At 41.7% G+C, this 21,027-nt stretch overlaps 1 protein-coding gene across 2 annotated transcripts in view; it reads right to left on the bottom strand.

Moving 5' to 3' along the window:
- dym (dymeclin) overlaps window positions 1-21,027 on the bottom strand; it is a 65,878-nt gene that overhangs the window by 38,637 nt on the left and 6,214 nt on the right. The window contains exons 4-8 of one of the 2 annotated variants that reach the window (XM_085168381.1): window positions 20,750-20,843; window positions 19,006-19,142; window positions 18,170-18,242; window positions 15,240-15,365; window positions 12,056-12,195 (exon numbers count right to left, since the gene is read on the bottom strand). In XM_085168381.1, the coding sequence (XP_085024507.1) occupies window positions 12,056-12,195; window positions 15,240-15,365; window positions 18,170-18,242; window positions 19,006-19,142; window positions 20,750-20,843 (570 nt within the window). The remainder of the gene's footprint in view (window positions 1-12,055; window positions 12,196-15,239; window positions 15,366-18,169; window positions 18,243-19,005; window positions 19,143-20,749; window positions 20,844-21,027) is intronic. The other variant, XM_085168382.1, reaches the window with a different exon arrangement.

Genomic DNA, 21,027 nt, shown 5'->3' with positions numbered 1-21,027 from the left:
GAAAGCGGTAGAAGCAACATTCATCAGAACTGAGATGAAGCTATCTAAAGAACCTGAATGGAAGACGGCCTATGCAGCTCAAGTTCATGAGATGGTAAACCGCAGAGCTGCAGTGAAGCTGTCCAAAGAAGTCCTGCAGAGTTGGACTGGGCCAGTATGGTATATAAGCCACCTCATCGCGCCAAACCCACACTCGGTCTCTACCCCAGTGAGGCTGGTGTGGAACAGCAGCCAGAAGTACAGAGGCCTCAGCCTGAATGACATCCTCATCAAAGGTCCTGATGTCCTGAACCCGATAAGAGCTGTCCTGCTGAGGTTCCGAGCTGGTGTCTACGCTGCCCTTGGTGACATCCGCAAGATGTACAACTCCGTCTGGCTGGAAGAGCGAGAGGTCCACTTGCACAGATTCTTGTGGCGTGACACAGAAGATGCAGGCATAGAAGACTATGCCATAACAAGAGTCAACACTGGAGACAAACCTGCTGGTTGCGTAGCCCAAGTCGCCATGAGAGAAACTGCAAACCTACCTTCATTCAGTCACTTCAAAGAAGAGAAACGTGTGCTGGAAGAAGATGCTTATGTTGATGACATCCTGACATCACACAATGACCTTGACCATCTGAGACGCCTAACAGCCAACATCGAGCGCATCCTGAGAGCTGGAGGATTCTACATGAAGCCTTGGGTCTACTCCAGTCAAAGTGGGAGGGAGGAGTCAAAGAAAGAGTTGCCTCGATCAGAGCCAAAGACTATGATCCTGCCGAACCAGCTGACTGAAGATGACAACAAAGCCCTTGGCCTTGGCTACACCATCAATGATGACAAGCTTCATGTCATGGTTGCAGTGAACTTCTCAAAGAAAAGGAGGAAAATGCGCCTTGGTCAAGACCTGCTCAGAGAAGAAGTCAGAGAGCAAACACCTGATCCACTCACCAGGCGAGAACTGCTAAGCCAAGTCTCCGGCCTATATGACCCACTCGGTCTTGTGACTCCCGTCAAACAAAAGGGTGCCATCCTGGTAAGGAGAGCTTTCCAAGAAGCAAAAGTAAAGCACTGCCTCGAAGACACATGGGACGCAGCCTTGTCTGAAGGTCTCCGAGAAGATGCCATAAAGCTTCTGGAAGAGTATGCTGACTTGAAGAAACTGCATTTCACTAGAGCCCTGACTCCACCAGATCCCTGTGCAGAGCCCAGTGCCATCACGTTCTCTGATGGCAGTGAACATGCATATGGCGCAGTGATGTACCTTCGCTGGAGCTGCAGCCATAGTGTCATCGTGAGATTAGTAGAGTCCAAAGCCAAACTGACGCCTCTCAACCACAAAGGCGATCCTATTAAAGCAGAGATGTGTGGCGCCGTCTTTGCTGCCCGTCTCAAGACCTACTTCCAGAGACGCTGCAGAATCCAGGTCAATAAATGGTACCACCTCGTCGACAGCCAAACAGTCTTGGGTGCAATCCAGCGTGAGAGCTACGGTTTCCAGACCTTCTTCGCAAACCGCGTTGGTGAAATCCAGAGTAGCACTGATGTCCAAGATTGGTGGTGGATTCCCGGGTCAGCAAACATCGCAGACATTCTCACCAGAGGGGCCAGTCCAAATGTCCTAACCGAGGACTCCGAGTGGCAGTCGGGTCCAAAGTTTCTCCAACTTCCTGAAGATGAGTGGCTGAAGAAATCCGCTGGAGAAGTTGCTGCCCAAGCTCGAGAAAAGGTCACAAAGCTACAGAAAAAGACTTTTGTTGCAGTCCTTACCAGACTCCACATCAAGGCAGCTCAGGACTCAGCACACGTAGAGTCGAGAAGACCACTGGCAGGAGTAGCAACCCAACAGCTAATCGACGAAAGGCGATTCAGCAACCTGAGAAGGCTGATTGGGATGGTGGCGTGGGTCTGGAGGGTTGCAAAAAAGTTCATGAGATCCAAGACCAGAGACCAAGAAAAGTGGGAGGTAGTACCATCTTCAGGTGTCCTCACAGTCAGCGAGAGACGAGATGCTTTTCGAGACCTTTGCCTAGCAGCACAAGAGGGCGTCAACTTCCCAAGCACCACAACAGACAGACTAGTCGTTTACAGAGACCAAACAAGTGGACTTCTAGTTTGTGGTGGCAGAATCCAGACCTTCAAAAAAGACCGCAAAGCCGTTCCCCTTCTACCATTCCAAGCCTGGTTATCCACCCTCCTCGCCAGAGAAGCACACAGCGAGGGACATGACGGAGTGGCAGGAACCTTACTGCGGATGAGAATGAAGGCTTGGGTTGTAAGAGGAAGAATTATTGCCCAAAAGGTTGTTGACCAGTGCATCATCTGCAAGAAGGCAAAGGCAAGAACCTGTAAGCAAGTAATGGGAGACTTGCCTGAAGAGAGGTCAAATCCTGCTGCACCATTCGAATTCACATCTGTTGACCTGTTTGGACCCTATCATGTGAGGGATGATGTCAAGAGAAGAGTGACCATGAAAGTTTGGGGAGTTGTGTTTTGCTGTATGGCAAGCCGAGCCATTCATGTCGAACTAGCGAGCACACTATCAACAGAGAGCTTCCTGCTTGCCTACCAGAGGTTCACCTCTGTCCGAGGCCATCCCCGAAAAATCTGGTCAGATCCTGGCACAAACTTTGTCGGCGCCAAACCTGTATTAAAAGAAATGTATGCTTACCTGAGACAGCAAAACAAGGAGTCACTTGAAGAATACTCTGCCAAACATGAGACCACCTGGGCATGGAAGATTCTTCCTGCTGACTCACCTCACCGAAATGGGGCCGCCGAAGCTGCTGTCAGAGTTACCAAGAGAGCCCTTCATACGCTTGGCAATGTGGAGGCTCTTACCTTCAGTGAGTTTCTGACAGCACTCCAGCTAGCTGCCAACCTTGCAAATGAGAGACCCATTGATGCCAGAATTCAGAGCCGCGAAGATTGCATTGACTACATCACGCCGAATAATCTGTTACTTGGTCGAGCCACACAAAGTGGGGACTTCAAAACTATCGACTTCACAAAATATCCTTTCAAAAGGCTGAAAGAAGTACAAACCATGGTCAACAACTTCTGGAGGTCCTGGAGCCAACTCGCTGGACCAAACCTGTTCATCCGCAGTAAGTGGCATACTGCAGAGAGAAACATTGCTGTTGGAGACATAGTTTGGCTCTGCGACCAAAATGCCCTTAGAGGGCAGTTCAGACTCGCAAAAGTCATCAGCGTGAATCCTGATTCCAGAGGGATTGTTCGAGATGTGCATGTGAGGGTCTCTCCAAGTTCCAGCATTGCAGTCAAGAGTCCAAAATCTGCTACCAGAAGTCCTGAGCTGGGCACCATTTTACATCGGGACATCCGGCGTCTTGTGGTCCTTTTACCGGTGGAAGATCAGGCAAGGGTCCAGCCCACCTGAGTGCGATCTTTCCAGGCAGTGCTGAGCAAAGATCGAGTGGGAGGTGTCGCGCTGACCTAGTAGGTGTGGCTGTTGCCCTTCTCTTCCTCCTCCTGCCCACTACCTGCTCTGTGCTGCTGCTTGTGCATGGCTGCTGATTTAGACCTTGTGCAATCTACAGCTAAGCGCGGCCTGGTGTGCGCCACTCCGCCAGGTGAGCTGAATCAGACCAATCAAGGGCTGGCGTGCCTGGCCTTAAAATGCATGCAGCAGTCATTTGGCCTGGGTGCGACATACTGAGAGGACAGCAAACAAGCAATCCACTTTCCACTGTGAGGTCCAGACTTTGAGCTAGACGGGCTATCGGTAAGCTCTTGGGCTCGTATTTGCTGCTTATATGTTCGGGATCTATGGAAGCTCAATTGTGGAGAAGTATTTATGTTTGGGAAGTAGTTACTGCATTTAAGTTTAAAAAAGTATATTGATATTAAAATGAATGTTTAAGTTTGAATAAATTGTCTATGTAGATAGTGTTTCCCACACATTTATGTTAATTAATACTAAGAATAGTTACCCCAAATCCTTGGTTAAAACTAGTGTAAATATGTTTGGTTTAATTTAAGGAAAATAATTCTTTGTAAAAGAAAGTCCTTGGTTAAGGTCTCTATTAAAACATTTGCAAACTCTAAAATGTATACTTTGAAAATTGAATTGTTTAATAATAAGTGTAAATGCATGGTAGACACATTTTGTGTATTTAAGAACCAGTTTATTCCATCTTCCTTGTTTGAACTTACTCAGCTCTGTAATTGGAAAACCAATGAATGTAACACTAACTTAAACTGGGTTAAATGATAGTCTAGACAAAAGTATTTTGCATTAGCTATGTTAAATGGCTTTACTGAAGTGTATATATTGTTGTTATTTCATTTGTATTCTGTATAATGCATTTAATTTACCTGAATGATTAATGAAATGTTCTTTGTTTTGTGTTGAAAGGTTTTTCACCTACCTACCTACCTATCAGCTATCAAAATAAATTTGAGTGAAATTCAAAGTCTGGTCTTTTTCAAGTGTGGGCACCTCACAGACAGAGAACACTTGACAATATATTAAATATGAATTTCTATAAATTGAAGCTGGTTCATAAAAAAAGAAAAAAGGCAAAAAAAAAAGTCAAACACAAGTGAAGTGAGCTCAGAGTAAAGGTCAAGCATCTTTAGCTTGAACACAGAAGATGACTGAACTCATCACAACAGCATAAAAAGGTATTTTCTTTCATACACAGTTGATTTAATAAAGACCTGCAGTACATTAGACAACATAGAATAACTGCAAAAAAAAATGGTGTGAGACAGTGGAAAAGGTTGCTTCAGACAAGAGAGAGGCCGATGAAAAGATACAACTCAATTCACGGAACATCTGAAGTAGGATCAAAGAGTACTCGCACAGAGGGGATGAGACACGGCAGAAGCACTCATAAGCTTACAGAAAACCAAGATTAAACGTACAAAAGAGCATTCTCAGGGAGTTGCATTCACACCAGTCTATAGCATAAACTCTATGTGGAGAAAGCTAGGGGAAGATATGCAACAGAGAGCTCTGAGAGGCAAAGAGATGGGAATAATCAAAGTTTAAACGGCCCTCCAAGAGCACTGAACCAAATCCCACAGAGCGCCCTCGATTAGCCCCGAAAAAAGAAACATTAGCTGGTCGACGCTTTGTATAGATGAACAAACGCTTTGCTGAATGACAGAAACTAGTCAATCCAAACCCCAGTTGCTTCGTTATCTTTTTAAGTTGATGTGGAAGTTTATTGGCAAACATTACTGGTGTTTTGGTAAGATTATCTGCTTTTGGTGTCTGTCACCTGAACATTGAGCTGCTTTGCAACTATATTGCCATTCAGTATGTGTCTGCTGCTCAGTGATGAGCAGATTAGAGTACAGCGGGTTCCTACAGCTTCCTGTGGAGTCTAAAAGAAAACGTGTGTGTACCACGACTTGTATTTGAAATGAAAGTCACTGTGAAACTACGTAAACATGAGAAATTAAAAGTAACTTCATTCAGACTTTCATTGTAAGAACATGAATCATATTTGAGATCGACTGGACTGAAAACTGTAGTCCTCTGTTTCTACAGAAAATTGAAGTAAGATTCAGTTGGAAGAGCAGTTAGCTTGTACATGGAAAGCTTATCAAAGAAATCATTTGACAATTGAGTCCTTTTCAGCCTTCAAAACTGATTTACACTTCAGTGGGGAAAAAAGAAAAGTATTCACAGCCAGACTGATGTAATCAAGGCCAAATAGGCACAATGGAGTCACGCACAATGGTTTGCAGCACCTGAAATTTGAAACAACACAGACGGCGCCACAGCACAAATGGAAAGTGGAACTACTGGGTTAGGTTTTTTTTGTCCCCCCCCCCCTCTTTCTTGTTGGGTGATGAGAGAGAGATGAGAGAATTTCTTGTAGAGCAAGCGAAGTGCTGGTGTTTTCAAGCATCAAGAGAAAGCTCGAGAAACATGAACAGCAAGGTACACAGATGACTCTGGCTCCTCCACGTCTAGCCAAACAGAATGCGTGAACCAAGTGCTAGAGTGTAGTTGTGAGCTCACAATGATCCAACTAGTGAGCTCAAGAACAAGCCAAGCAGATCTGTTGCCATCTAGAGCCGAAGGCTGGAAGAGCGTAACAAACGTCTGGCTGAAGTTACACATGGAGCCATGTTAATTAGCTACCCTGAGCCCTGATATGACGCCTGTTTAAGCCGGCATCCCATCATATTATAAAAAAATATAACTGAAGAAAATTAAAGAGGCATTCTCATGTATCCTGTTTGCACTGATGGGAAACAAAAGCGTCCAAGACAAAAATAACGTTTCTGACTGAAGAAGCCTGAAACTAATTTGTCTTAAATGACTTTGCATTCTGAAAAAGGAGCTTTTCAAACACGTTTCCCCCCCTTATTTTTCTCTTTATGTTTACATGTTGGTTCACTAATGACTAGCCAAGAGCTACTCCAACGTTTGTGTTTAGGAATGTGAACCCAATTCCATAGAGGAGGGGACGAAGCTTGTTTATATGTGGGTGAAAGAACATCAGCAAAGTGCTTTGACAACAACAAGAAAAAAAAATAACCCCGAGAGATGAATTACATAATTTGCACTGGTCAGTCTGTCTCTCCCTTACACAAACACGCACACACACGCACATGATAAGCTTTCATTTCTGCTGGCCAGAAAGAGACGCGAGTGTGAGAGAAAACAAGATCAAGCGAGAGAGGGCCAAGCTGTGACGGAGCCCCGTACATCTCTTCACTGGCACCACAGTGACTAGCCCAGCAGTTTCAGAGAGACCGGTCTGGCAGCCACATTTCCTGCACTCTATCTGATGCACGCACACACACACACAGCTCTATTTTACCTTAGTGGGTGCTGTTTGTTAGCCATCTGGCCTGGTTCCCTCTGCCTGTCTGCCTGCCCACCACATAAACCCAATAATGCTACCCTGCTTAGGCTGCTCAGGACCTGGCCAGCTGCCCAGTGGAAAAAGAGGAGGAGGAGGAGGACACCAGGAGGAGGACGGGGAAAGTGAGGAAAAGAGAAGGTCACACTCTCTCTCACAGAGGCTGCTACACTGAAATGAGAATCTGGGCTTTAGGACTTGGGGGGTGCTGAAAGGTGCTACATGCAAACCATGCCCCCAGAAAACCTTACTTTACTTGCAGGATGAGCATGTTACCAAAACAACCTCTTCATTATCTGCACTTCTCCTCACAATGTGCACCCACAGTCTATAGAAACTCAAAGCCAGACCACACTGCAAGTTTCTGCAACAGAACATGCGGTGCTGTTGCTTTACTTGGCCTTAGTCTTGCATAATGACTACTTACATAATGACACGCGAATACTGGCGCACAGAGTATTTAAATCAAAACATTAGGTGGGCTGAAAACCCTCTAAGTCCAGATCACCTAGATGAATTGATATTGACCTCGACTCTCACTTTATTTCTTCTGATGCAGTTCATAATGCAGGTTGTAGTAATGGAGTGAACATAGTAATGTTTAAAAATTTCAGTCCTAATTAAGCTGGCTTGTACTCCTTAACATCTGACGACTGTCATTTTTCAGCTGCAGTAATTCCAGCAATAGAAGCAGGCTTATTTAAAACAACAAAACAAAACATACAAGAGTTCAAATCTCTATGAAACGAGTTCAATTTTTTTCCTGAATTTTCCTAATTCAGGAGCAACGTGAACATGTGAACACCTCAGTGGAGACACTAGAGAAGGGAGCTGGAGTCGGAAAGGATTCCACATAGTTACGGCTGAAAACACAGCACAGACAGACACTGGTCAACAGAGACAGACACAGTGTGCTACTTACTTATTTACTTGCATAACAGTGAATGAAATATGACTTCAGGGCTTTAGCCCAATGTTTTGGCCAAGCACGCAGATACACTGATACAAACACATGCACGCACACAAACACACACAAGCGCGTGCATGTGGATATGTCAAACCTCTGATGATTATCTTTAAAAAATGCATGTGGGGAAACATGTTGTGCAGACGATGAATAAACACACTTCTTCACAAAAAATATGCTCAAAGCGCATTTATCCAAATGCAATCCAAAACCATGGTAACATAAACATATTCGACATATGAGAACATTCCACAGATTTTGTAACCGTCATAATGATAATACAAAGTTCTGCCACAGCAAATCCTCCACTCCTAATAGCAAAATGAGAGCAGTCTCCAGTCCAAGCTAGAAATTTATCATTTTCTGTTAAGTGCGCTATGCCAATAATGTCACATACACGTACACATAGCGTGTCTGTGTAGCTGCTGCTAACTCAATATTAATCATGTAGACTGCAGATAACAAACTGCAGAATCAGAAAGCTGTTTGTGTCATTACATATTTAACAAAAACAAAGCCAAAAATGCAGAAGAGGGAATGTGGAAGTAGAAGTACACTCCATGATTCAGTAGCTTGTAGAGGCACCTTTAGCAACAATAACTTGTGTGATAAAGTGTATGACTTTATCAGTCTCGTACATGAATGTGGGGGATTTCTAGACACTCTTCTTTGCAGTGCTACTTCAGTTCAGTTGAGGTCTGCGGGTATTCATTTTTGCACAGCTATCTTAAGGTCTCACCACAGCACTTCAATCAGGTTGAAGTCTGGACTTTGACTGGGCCACTGAAACATGTTTACTGTTTTCTTTTTCAGCCATTCTGCTGTAGCTTTGCTGCTGTGCTATATTGTTGCATGACCCAATTTGGGCCAAGCTTCAAAGAGAGCTTCACATTTGAATCTAGAATAGTTTGGTACGCAGAGGAGTTTATGGTTGACTCAATGCCTGCAAGGTACAAAACAAGCCCAAATCATCACGCCCCCACCACCGTGCCTTACAGTTGGTGTGAGGTGTTTGTGTTGATATGCTGGATGTTTGACCAAACATGGTGCTGTGCATTATAGCCAAACATCTCCACTTTTGATTTGTCTGTCCAGGGGAATTTGTTACAGAAGTCTTGTGGTTTGTTCAGATGCAACTTTGCAAACCTAAGCTCTGCTGATATGACTGTTCTTATGACAGTCCTGAAGTCTTCTTCTAGCTGGACTGTTATGAACTTGCTAAGTCCTGAAGAGTCTGGGATGTAGTTGTTTTTTTTAATTAAAAAAAAAAACCAAATTCTCTGCCCTTGCACAGTCTGACCTCAAGGTACATTTGCTGGGACATCCACTCTTAGGAAGTTTGGCAACTGTCTTAACAGTTTTCCACTTGTGAAAAATCCAGTTATCCTGAAATAGATTTATAACCCTTCCCTGATTGAAGGGCAACAACAATTGCTTCTCTTAGATCATTGCTGAATTCATTCCTCCTTGGTCCAGACGAGCAAGCGGATAGATCTCTTCCTTTTATAGAGGTGGTCACACTTGCAGATGATCAGTTAAACAAGTGCCTTTGATTATCAGCACCTGGTGGCTAATTACCAATTGAATTCATATGGAAGCAGAGGGAGGGGAGTGAAGAGGAGGGGAGGAAAAGCTCCTGAGTTGCCAGTCTGGGTGATAATCCCCCCTGCAGACGCTTGCTCAGACTGAGACAGCAGACTGTGTGACAGACATCCTACCCCTTAGATATTAAAATGGCAAAGAAACTCAAGAACTGCTTTGCTTTGCCAATGGTCAGTGTCTGGTTCTTGGAAAAAAATCTGTCCATGATTCAAGTGTTTAGGCATGGCAAGTATAAAAAACAAAACAGGTAGTGTCATAACTAGTCCAGACCAAACTGTGTGTGTGTTTAGGGGTTACATCTCTAAATGAACTTCTCACACATTCTTTCCTTTCTTTAAGAAATAAAACAACTGTGAATTTAACTAGCATACCCACCGTGTGGAAAAACTGCACAGAAACAGTTTGTGCGTTTGCTGATATTTGTTGAGCTATTAGAAATATTGCCTTCCACTTCAAAAATGTTTCTCCACGTTTGTAGTGCTAGCTATTTGCTGAAATACCATTACCACAATTTACACACATCTGCGCCAAAAACGCCATTTTGGATCGTTCGAAGTCACTTTAACCCCCTGATAAATGATCTCTTCCTTTACAATAACCCTCAGTGATGGATACATCAATAAGATTGTGTTATTGTTTCCTTTATTAGGTTCCAACTGGTTTATTGTTGGAAACGCACTCATTCACAGGAAACAATAACTCTCCTCAAATGTCTTAAACCTAAAGTAATGAGCACGTTTCAAAAATGCAAGGAGTAGAAAGTACAGATGTAACAAATAAAAGTAAAATGTGGTCAGAAAACTAAACGCTCCAGTAAAGCGCAGATAGATGAAGATTCTACTCAAGTACAGGAACAAAGCATGTGTATCCTTCTCACCTCTGCCCGTGAAATCTTTCTGTGACATCCTTTGGTACACAGCCACATTAATACAGATGAATAATACTGCTCTTTGCCTCAGCTGTATTTTGTCCTCTGTGCTACTTAGTTCAGTAGACTGAGATGATAAAATGAAATCGGCTCAACATAAATGCCATCATTCAACTCAGAGCACTATTTTGCATAAATATAGCTTTAAGCTCAACAGTTGTAGTCTAGTTTAATATCATCAGTTATTTTCGACTGATGACTTTATATAATCGTTTTCGCAAGCTGAGCAATCCCAACCACGAGGGGCAAACTGCCCTTCAGTTGTGAAACTGGTCTAATTCTCCTAACTAGCCAAACGTTAGCTAGTATAACAAAGTTCAAGAAAGTCATCTGATAGTTACTGTTTTCAGAATAACACCCACTTGTATATTCTGTCAGTGCCAAATGCCTCCATGCATACGAGACACAGAGACAGAGAAAGAAAACAAGTGTTGTTTCTGAGCTCTGAGCATAAGAGGGCTTGTGTCTTTGTTGGTCTGTGTGTGTGTGTATATAAGGGAGGCGGCTGCAGACAGACAGGCTCTAGAGGATTACAGAACAGGACAGGGCACCATAACTCATCGAGCTGATCACTGGCCACAGACAGACAGGCTGGCTTGAATGGTGATGGCTCACTGATAGGAATCTGCCACCAACAACCGACAAAGACGGTTTATCCGTGGGGGAAACCCGGCCCTCTTCTCACACTGAAACAGGCACACACAGTGCACATTACCAGCTAAAAATGCACACAACAAAAATCCGGTCATTTTTTTGTCATTCATTTCGTCAGCGTTGCTCTCACTTTTATTTCTCAGATGCGTCGGGTCAGTTTATATTTTATAAAATCCCCCACACCCCAACATAACTGTAATGTATAAATCTTTCGGCGTGTGGATGTGTTAATCCAACAGTTTAATTTTGATGTGTTGCTAGTGGCAACATCACTAGAACAAAAGACAAAAATGGGTGAGGAACACAAGGAGTCGTTATGGAGACAGAAAAGTAGGCACCCAGTTAAATTCACACAGGAAAACCCCAACCAGCCAGTGAATTCAATTTGGCATGTTATTGAGAAATTATTATATTTGAATTTCTTTGCTTTCTATGAGACGGGGAAAAATATCAGTCTTTGGATGTGACTAGACACATCTGTGCTTCATTTTAGGCAACAATTTGGAAGGAAAAAACAGGTGACTGCATCTGAAAAGCTCACCACAGTACCCTAACGCAATAATACAGTAATCTAAGGGCGTTTTCACACCTGCAGTGTGTCCGTTTAAATCAAAGTAATTCGTTTTCCCCCCTTGGTGGGGTTCATTTGTGTAGGTGTGAACACAGTAGAGCTAAAAACCTCTCATAGCCTCGTATCCTTTGTATTCTCAGTGTGGGAAGGTACCATAGATGTGCAAAGGTCTGTGCAGGCTAGCAACTAGCCGTGAACTGAACATAAATTCTCTGAGTTCTCCAATAGTCCAGAACACAGCACCCCACCACAGATACATGCGGCCAGTGAGCAGAATGAACATTGTCACGTAGTTTGCAGTGACACATTTTGATTCATCTGAAAACAAATCAGACCACGGGGAAAAGCTACAAGTAAACAAACTAAAGGTGTGAAAACGACCAAAGTTCCAAAATTTTACAGAAATGTAAAAAAGTAGAAAAGTAAACTGTTGAAATATTCACACACACAATAATAATTAAGCTTTCCCTTTTTTTATCGTGTGTTGATGAGTGTGCTCGTACTTGCCACCCCTGACGCCAGGCCATAAAGCAAGCCGCCTTCAGCTTTTGGTTCGAAAATGTGGGTTGAAGGAGGAGGACACTTCTCTTGCTTTATGAAGTTGTAGAGCAGGGTCTTCACCAGTCGACTGGTTAAACACATGCTGTGGAAAAGGGATGATAACGGTTTTAAAAAGACAAAACTGGACATTCGGACTCAGCTCAATGTGAGACATAAATGCACATTTATACCTCAGTGCATACGAAAAGTCAAAGGAAATTGGGCTTGTTATTTTATTTGACTTTATCCTTCCTTTTTTCTTGCATCACAAAGAGTATGGAGTAGTAGCTGCAGTCGTATTGGGTTCATCATTTGTCTCTATATTCACTGCTTAGATTAGGCCTAAAAAGTAAAGCACACATGAAGAATAAAGCCCTACAGTTGTGGTCTTAGCTTTATTTTAATTCTTTAAAATTAGATCATGTGTGAATAATTGAAGGGCTGAACAATAAAGGTTTTGAATAATATAAGGAGGCAAGGAGACAATCACTCTCATCTTTAGCACTTTAGTTTTCTTTATTAGATATATAATAAGTGAAGCCTTCCGCAAAAGTTCTGAGAATAAGAGCACTGGGGTTATTTGGTCATGTTTAAAAGTGCTCCTTACCTGCTAAAGACAAGAAATGCTAATTTTAGAAACAGAATATGAACAGATTGTGAGGATTTTCTCCAGAGAGAAAGAAAAAAAAAATCAGCTCTTTTGCAAACTCAGCCTTAGCACCTTCCTAGTCGCTGATCACGCCATATTCTTCACAGTGCAGCAGAAAGCAAAACGCACATATGTGCATGCAGGTGCGTGTCTACAGCCGCGTCTAACAACCCGCTCTCCATTTACACGTGTCTATGTTGGGCATCAATCTTAGTCAGTTTTCCCTTCTTTACACGTACGCTGAAATTTCTTGTGGATCTAATATCACTGTTTGTGCTTTACTTTCTGGAAACACTAAATCTTTTTAGATGGCCTTCAAAGCTGTTTTGTCACTTGAAAACCTTTCATCACTTCAATCCACTGAGCCAAAGTGCTTTGGTTGTGTTAGTCTAAACTGCAACTATTAGACTCATACAAAATGCATCAAAATACAGCAGTTATCTAAATTTAATAACATTCAAGAAAACCATTTCCATGTACAGGCTTGCATTAACATTTATTATAATAAACAGGCTAACGTTTCGCTCTCACACTGCTGTGGCTGTGATTGGCTAAATTAGTTTTGTTTTCTTCTTTTGGTATCAGTTAAATGGGACAAGGACAACCAACAGGTTAATTTTATGTGAGTAGATTATTTGACTGAAAAACAAAAATATTATGGGGCTATATTTATAAAAAACACAAAAACCCCTATTATATTTATTTACAGGTTCAGACATTTTAGCTCCCCTCCCAAAAAATGCAATCTATTGATCAGCTGGTTTGGCATAAACATTAGTTATGGACTGCAACTTATAGTATGGCACAGCAGTCTGAGGGCTCTTGGCTAACACCTTGTGAATCCTGCAGAAGTCAAGCCATTAACCACCGCATAAATATTTCAATGCACCTATTTGTCAACTGTCAAAATTACATGTATTATTTATTCCTCTGCCCAAACAGGGTCTTCAAGCTTCAATGATACAATACAATAAGTTCCCCATAGCTCTGGACAGTGACAAGCATCAATGCTAGTGGAACGGTTAGGCATATTAGCCATGCTGCATGCAAACACCCTGTTGTTCTGTGGAATTATCATCAAAAACAAAAATAAATCACTGAGTCTCGTTTTCTCAGATGTGCCTGAAGACTTCTGCAGGTCTGCAGCCAACAACAGAACATTTGGTGTTTTTCCTCATTGCTTAGACGTTTTAGAGTCAGACAAGCCACTCTAGCAAGTGAACAAAAATGGCAGACTGTGAAGCAGCAGCTCATTGTTTATTTTAAGGTTTGCCAAACTGGCTGCTTTGTAGGCGTTCTGCACATGCACTGCGCAGTCATGTAGATACACTCAGTGGCTATTTTAATAGATATACCTATGCAGCTGCTTATTAATTAAAAATATTCAATTTAATTTGCATATAGCCACAAATCACAGTCACCGCAAGGGATGTTTTATAATGAGGTAACGACTCTACAATATTAGAAAAACAAAAAACAGATGCAAGCACTAGATGACAGTGGGAAGGAAAAACTCTCTTTTCACAGGAAGAAACCTCTGGCTGAACCAAGCTCAGGGAGGGGCAGTCATCTGCTGCGACTGGCTGGAGGTGAGGGGAGGAAGACAGACATATATACTATGTCCTGAAACCAGCCAATGATGTGACAGTAACTCATTTAGGCATGTTTAAATCAACCTGCTATCTCAAGGGCTTACAGAGGATGGTATAAAAAGAGAGCAAATATGCAGTTGGCAGCAGTTCACTGGGTCAAAATGCCTTAAGGCAGGGTGTCCAACTCCAGGCCTCAAGGGCCGGTGCCTGCAGGTTTTAGATATCACCCTGGAACAACACACCAGCCTCTGGAGAACTTCAAGACATGTTGAGGAGGTCATTTAGCCTTTTAAATCAGCTGTCTCAAACCTCCAGGCTTGGAGTTGGACACCCCTACCTGAATGGCCAAATGGCTTTAAGAAGGCAACAGTAACTCAAATTGCAACTTTTTGTGAAGAGCATCTCTGAACATGCAACCTGCTGAACCTTGAAGCAGGTGGGGCAGCAGAAGAGCACACCGGGGGTCACTCCTATCAGGCTATGTTACATGGACTTCACAAAATTGTTGGACAACAGAAGAAAAACTTTGCAGCATTCAGATGGTAGGGTCAGAATTTGGTATAAACACCATGAAAGGATGGATCCAACCTGCCTTGCATCATCAGTTCAAGGTACTGATGGTGCAATGCTGTTGGGGAGATTTTCTAGAGACACTGCGACTACTTGAGGATTGTTGCTGACCATGTCCATCCTTTTATGACCACAGGGTACCCAGATTTAATTTGTGCCACTAAGAATTCAAGCAGGTCAGAAGCCAAAAGGGGAACCAGTTTGATATAACTAATAAAGTGGCTTGTCAGCACATAATCACATACAAAACACTTCCATTTCTACCTTTTCTGTTAATATGGGCACTTCAAGTTAAGTGTAGTCTTCAGTGGAGTGTGAGCGAGTGCGTTTCCTCACCATCGTCCCTTCATGATGTGCTGGTATATAATTCCATCTCTGAGGATGTCTTTGTGGAAGAGCTGATAGGAGAAGAATACCAGCAGCACGGTCACTGCCTCAAACAGGATGCTATAGGTGATGTCACTAAAGAAAACAATGTAACACAAAGAGTTCATGTAAATAAACAAACTCAATTTTATAGCTAAACATCTGCATAAAATAATATTTATAAGCATTTCATGCATGCTTTCAAACAGAATAGATTTATATGCTCTCTTGGCTGCACTGATGTCAACATCGCTTCATAAAAGGATGACAGAGCACTGCAGTTAGCTGAAGGTGGCAGCACTACATATCATGGCTTGATGGTTCTTTTCAGACCTGTTTTATGACTAAAAACATCTTTTTTGTAAACAGTTTATCCATTTATATCAAAAAATCCAGACAGTACATTTCCTACCTTGCTAAAATGCCAATTCTTAGCACACTACAGGGTTATAAAATGATGCTCATGTGTACGCACCCTTAGTTCAGTTTTCAGCCTTCTTCCTATTAATCAGTGACAAAAAATGATTTTTTTAGTTTGTCTGTTAGATTTCTGCCAATAAACTCCATTGTTTATTGGCTGAAAACCGGCAAAACTTTTAACTTGGAAACTATGATTTTACTAGTGTGGCATATATTGTCAACATATAGAAATAGCTGTATCGAGATTATCATGTCACATTTGACCTCTGATCTCTCCTTCACTATCAATAGATTGATCTGAAGGTGATAATAATGCTATATAGAGCCATTTAAAACTATGTTTCTTATTGCCATTTTTTGTATCGATAACATATAACTATCACATTACATTGTACCTCTGACCTTTTCATCAGGGTCGAATAAGGTCAACTTTTCATTTGAAGCTTTATCTTTAAAATTGTCTGTTTGTACTGGCAACATTTGGGAAATGATACTGGTATATGGGGATTGTAAATATCACATTACAGTTTGCATCCAAATATCATGTCACATTTGACCTCTGATCAAACGTTTACATTTCACATCTGCCTTTATTTTACGTTGACCCCAAGATTTGCTGTATCTTTAAAGGAAGAATTGGCAAAAGAAAGAAAATGAGCTGCTTAGTTAGTTAGAAATACAGGGTGGGCCATTTATATGGATACACCGTAATAAAATGTGAATGGTTGGTGATATTAAAGTCCTGTTTGTGGCACATTAGTATATGTGAGGGGGCAAACTCCTCAAGATGGGTGGTGACCATGGTGGCCATTTAGAAGTCGGCCATCTTGGATACAACTTTTGTTTTTTCAATAGGAAGAGGGCCTAAACAGGACTTTAATATCACCAACCATTCCCATGTTATTACGGTGTATCCATATGGCCCACCCTGTATACTATAGTGTATATACTGTAGTGTAATATTATACAAGAAGCTCAGGTTGTTCCTGTTCCGCCATTTAAAAATCAGAACCTACAATCCGTGACCTACTCTTACATAATATTTCTGTAATTAATTTAAGTAAACATCTGTCATACTACCAATATCCTATTCAGGGCCGAGGTGAGCTGGATGTCACCCGGACAGATCAGCTCTCACAGTTTGCATAGAAACAGTGCATTGTGCATGATAAAGGCCCAGTCATGTCAAAACATTGTCTTTTGAATCCAGTACATACTTAGAAGCTCTGTGTGAAGTCTGCACATGCACACTGCACTCTTTAAGCCAGTTTTATGGGCTACTTAAATTTCTGTTTTGATATTAATTCCATTACTGCGCGCTGTTTTTTAGCTTTGCAAAGCACTTTGTCACCAATCAGCTACTGTTTTAGTTGGATACCTGTGAATGGAAAAATAACCACTCTCGTACTCGTGAGACAAAGCCACAAAAAAGGCACAGGAGTCTGCTTGGGACTTGGGGGAAGCTAACTAAAAGAATGGTGGGTTTCCCATCCAAGCCAGGAGCACGTATAGGGGAAATGGGCTAACAGCCACAAAGTGGTGAAGGGAAGAAAAACAGAGAGCGATTTTAAGCTTGGAACAATGAATAATGTTGGAATGTTGAATGCATTTACACAGGAGCCACAGTTTGATGTTTGGAGACAAGAGAAGAAAAGGAGAGCGAAAGGTGAAGAGGTGCAGAGAAAAAAGAGGCAGACAGTGAGAGAAGGTATCCGGAACGACGCACAGAACAAGTGGAAGATGCCGTGACAAGAAGACGTCAATCATGATTCGACAAATTTATTTTGAAAAGCTCGAGGAGATTGCTTTTCTAAACATATTGCGTGTACTTTTTAAAAAATCATTCACTTATTGATAAGTAAACACAGAGGATGTTTGTGTTCACACCGCCCAGCGGGACTAAAGCCTGATACAATTTTTTAAACATTATGTTCCCTCCACTCCCACTCCTTGGAAATGCTCCTAAACTTTCATTCCAAGCTTTTTCTCTTCCCCCAAACAACCAACACTTTCTCTCTTATTTTAGCTCTTTCGGATTGCCGTGTTGCCAACATCAGAGTTCCAGCATGTCAGTCTGGCGTGTTCCTTAATGGATTTCATCTTCTCTTGGTTAGTAACTCAAGACAAGAATAAGCAAGCGCAGCACGCAAACAGAACAACACATACAAACTGCTTTTCATTTGCTCCTAAGTCACTAACATGCTACACTCATATTAACAGGGGAAAAAACACATCAGCAAGAACAAACTAAAAGACAGATAGAACAGCAGAGCAACGTTGACATTTTTTTATAACAATTATTATGACACACATCAAACAAGTAATCACGGACTATTCCAAGTCCAATCACTCAGGCAATGTTTTCAAACATTTAGGCTGTAAGCATCTTTCTCACCGTTTCAGAAGAGCTCTGACATGCCCGACCTTTTTAGAGTGTTTAATTCACCTTTTTCCTCACGCAAAAGACGGGAGAGACTTACAGCAGCGGCACTTCAACGATCAGGTGAACAAGGTTGGACAGCAGCTCCTCAAGAAGGTCTTCACTTCCTGTTTCTCCACAAGGGATTGATAAAGTAAATATATGAAAAACACTGAATATACGACAGCATCAGGTTAGTTGTCGCATCTCTGCTCGACTAATCTGCCACTAATCCAATCCTTAGTTCCCACAGGTCGCTCTGTGTTTTCATGTTCATTAAACAGAGGAAATAACACAGTACTATTTAATAAGGATATCACACAGAATCCATTTCATACTTTCCTCATGATTATAATTGCAAAAGGATGAACAAATGATGACAAACCGGTAGAACAACAAAGTCTAAAACTGTTTAATGTTAAATCATATTTTCCAGCAGTTTAGCACGATAATTCCTAATGACATAATTAATTATATTAGTGTGTCCTGAACTCACATAAGCAGCAAAAAACTGATGGAAGGATAAACCATTTTGCAAAGACCAATTAATTCAACTTCATTCAATTTAAGCCAATTCTGGATGTCTCTTAAGTATGAAAGGAAGTCTTGTACATTTGACAGTTATTATATGAGACATCTAAAACTAGGCCATAACCTCTGTTACTCACTTCCAAGAACTCACTTGGAATCCAAAAACGTAAAGAATGCTGAAGATTTCCTAACAGATGACATGCCGTTTTGCGTAAGGTGCACTCAAGTGCAAAAAACTCAAGAAATTTTCAACATTGCTACTGATTCTAAGAGAGCACCTTTTTTTTTTTTTTTAGCAAACTCTTTTCAAGCTGACTCTTTTGTGTAGTCTGTGGCCCTGCCTGTGAAAAAGATACTGGAGCTCACCTCCGCAGGATCCTGGTGCCCTCTCCTGGTAGGAGAACTGCTGGTGCAGCTCAGCTTCATTCATCTCCCTGATGAAGACCTTGAGCAGGCAGCGAATCATGAACAGTGCATTGTGGGCCTGCCAGATAAAAAGCTGGCTGTGGAAGAGAAAAACAAAACCAAGACGTCTCAAGGGCATGCTTCTGGGTGGTTAAAAGATGGATTTGCATTTCATTTAACAAAAAATTACTAGTGGCAGCTTTTCAGCTAAAAATCAGGGCTCTCAGATGACTGAGAGTGAGCCAATAGCAAGTCTTTGCACAGCCTATGGGTGTAACAATAAAAGTATGCATGGCTGAATATTACACTCATCTGCTACTAGTAAAAGTGATAAATGAGCTCTAAATTGGCATAAAAACTTTGCGAACTTGTAATCTAAGAGTTTCTTGATTAACTCTAACTCCAGGAATGTCGATGAAGCTCAGTCTTTGACACAGTTTTGTCTTTTATACAGCTTTAAACACACTGAACATTTTTAAAGTGTTTCATGTGTATGGGGGCTTTTATTTTTGAAAACTAATCTTTCGCTTCCTGCTTTCCTCAGGTGCCGTGTAGAGCTTGTAGTGGCTTCTGTAAGAACAGACCTGGCACTACTTTAACATCTGTGGAGCGCAGTGACACTTCTGGGCTGATTCTGAAACATCTGGTAAAAATCCATTGATTGTATCCAAACTTAAATGCAAAGTAGCTCTGACTGAAGCATTATCACTGTGACACAACCACAAAGAAGCTGGGGGTGAAGAATTTTTGCATTATGCTCAAAACTAGGCCATAACTTCTCTGATATGCCATTTACAGCTGACATTAAAATGACATGTTTACCTGGATAGTTATGTACACACAATGTGCAAAGGCATCTGAAGGCAGCCAGATCACACCGTTATCAAACCCTAGAAATATGTAAATGCAATCCTTACAGCATGAGCACATCCTTAAGTGGGAAAAAAACAGTCTGCCCAACATCTGGAAAGCTCTGCTAGTAGGGGAAAACCTCTTTTTTGACAAAGGAAAATTAACTAGAGGAACTTTAGCTGCTTTGTCTCCCTTTATCTGTGATGTGGCACATTTAAGAGGGATTCTATGCCCGACCTAAGGCTCTGGGTTTTGAGAAAGAAGTACAACTTACCAAGAAGCAACATACTTAATCCCCTTTTTAAAACCTTTTTAAAAGGAATAAACTAAACATATTTTGCATTTAATTATTCTGTTATATGTACCTAGTAACTCCCCAAAACTGCATAAGTTTGAGAAACAAACACGAAAGAAAACACCCACTGCAAGCCAAGTTTCACAACCACTGAAGGCCAATACTGAGGTGTATGTCAGTCTCTGCAATTAACTATTTGCACACACCAATTATGTCACACCAAGAAAATGTGGATTTGTGGGACAGACCTGCTATGAAATGTGAGAAAAAGAGAAGAGGAGCAATAACTCCAACTTCTAATGCTGCCCAGCACAGAAGGAAGAGTTCCCACCCAAAACATTTGGTGACTTGGGCAGAGTCGGTCTCTGTGGAAATGGAGCTTTGGCTGTGAGCGCTGATTATTGCCACATACGTATGTTGATAGTTATACCTCTGCAGTTTTTCTCATGGGAAAGTGCAACTACTTCAGCGTTCCTCTCTCTCTCTCAAACAATAAGTGGCCTGCACTGAATCCATCACTGACAGTCAGTACTTCCCCTCTGAGGTTCTCATACTCACTCTTGGCATTCTGTAGAGATTTTCAGCTCTTTGGTTCTTCCCAGGAAAATTCTCACCAGAGCGCCAAAGTTCCCCGTTCTTGGATTGTTTTCAACTTGGGGGGGGGGGAGAATGGACAAAACTTTATTATTAAAAGCTTTACATAAACTACAGAAACCTCAAAATATGATCATTTAACATTCAGTAACTTAAATGTTATGATTAAAATTCAAACTCTCAAGAAGTCCGTTTTCTTTGGGACTACTCAGACATATTCTTCCATAAACACGTATTATGTG

Source organism: Neolamprologus multifasciatus, chromosome 7 (assembly GCF_963576455.1).
Source record: "Neolamprologus multifasciatus chromosome 7, fNeoMul1.2, whole genome shotgun sequence".
Classification (NCBI taxonomy): Eukaryota; Metazoa; Chordata; class Actinopteri; order Cichliformes; family Cichlidae; genus Neolamprologus; species Neolamprologus multifasciatus.
The sequence above is the reverse complement of the archived record's forward strand: the minus strand, read 5'-3'. Positions and strand labels throughout refer to the sequence as shown.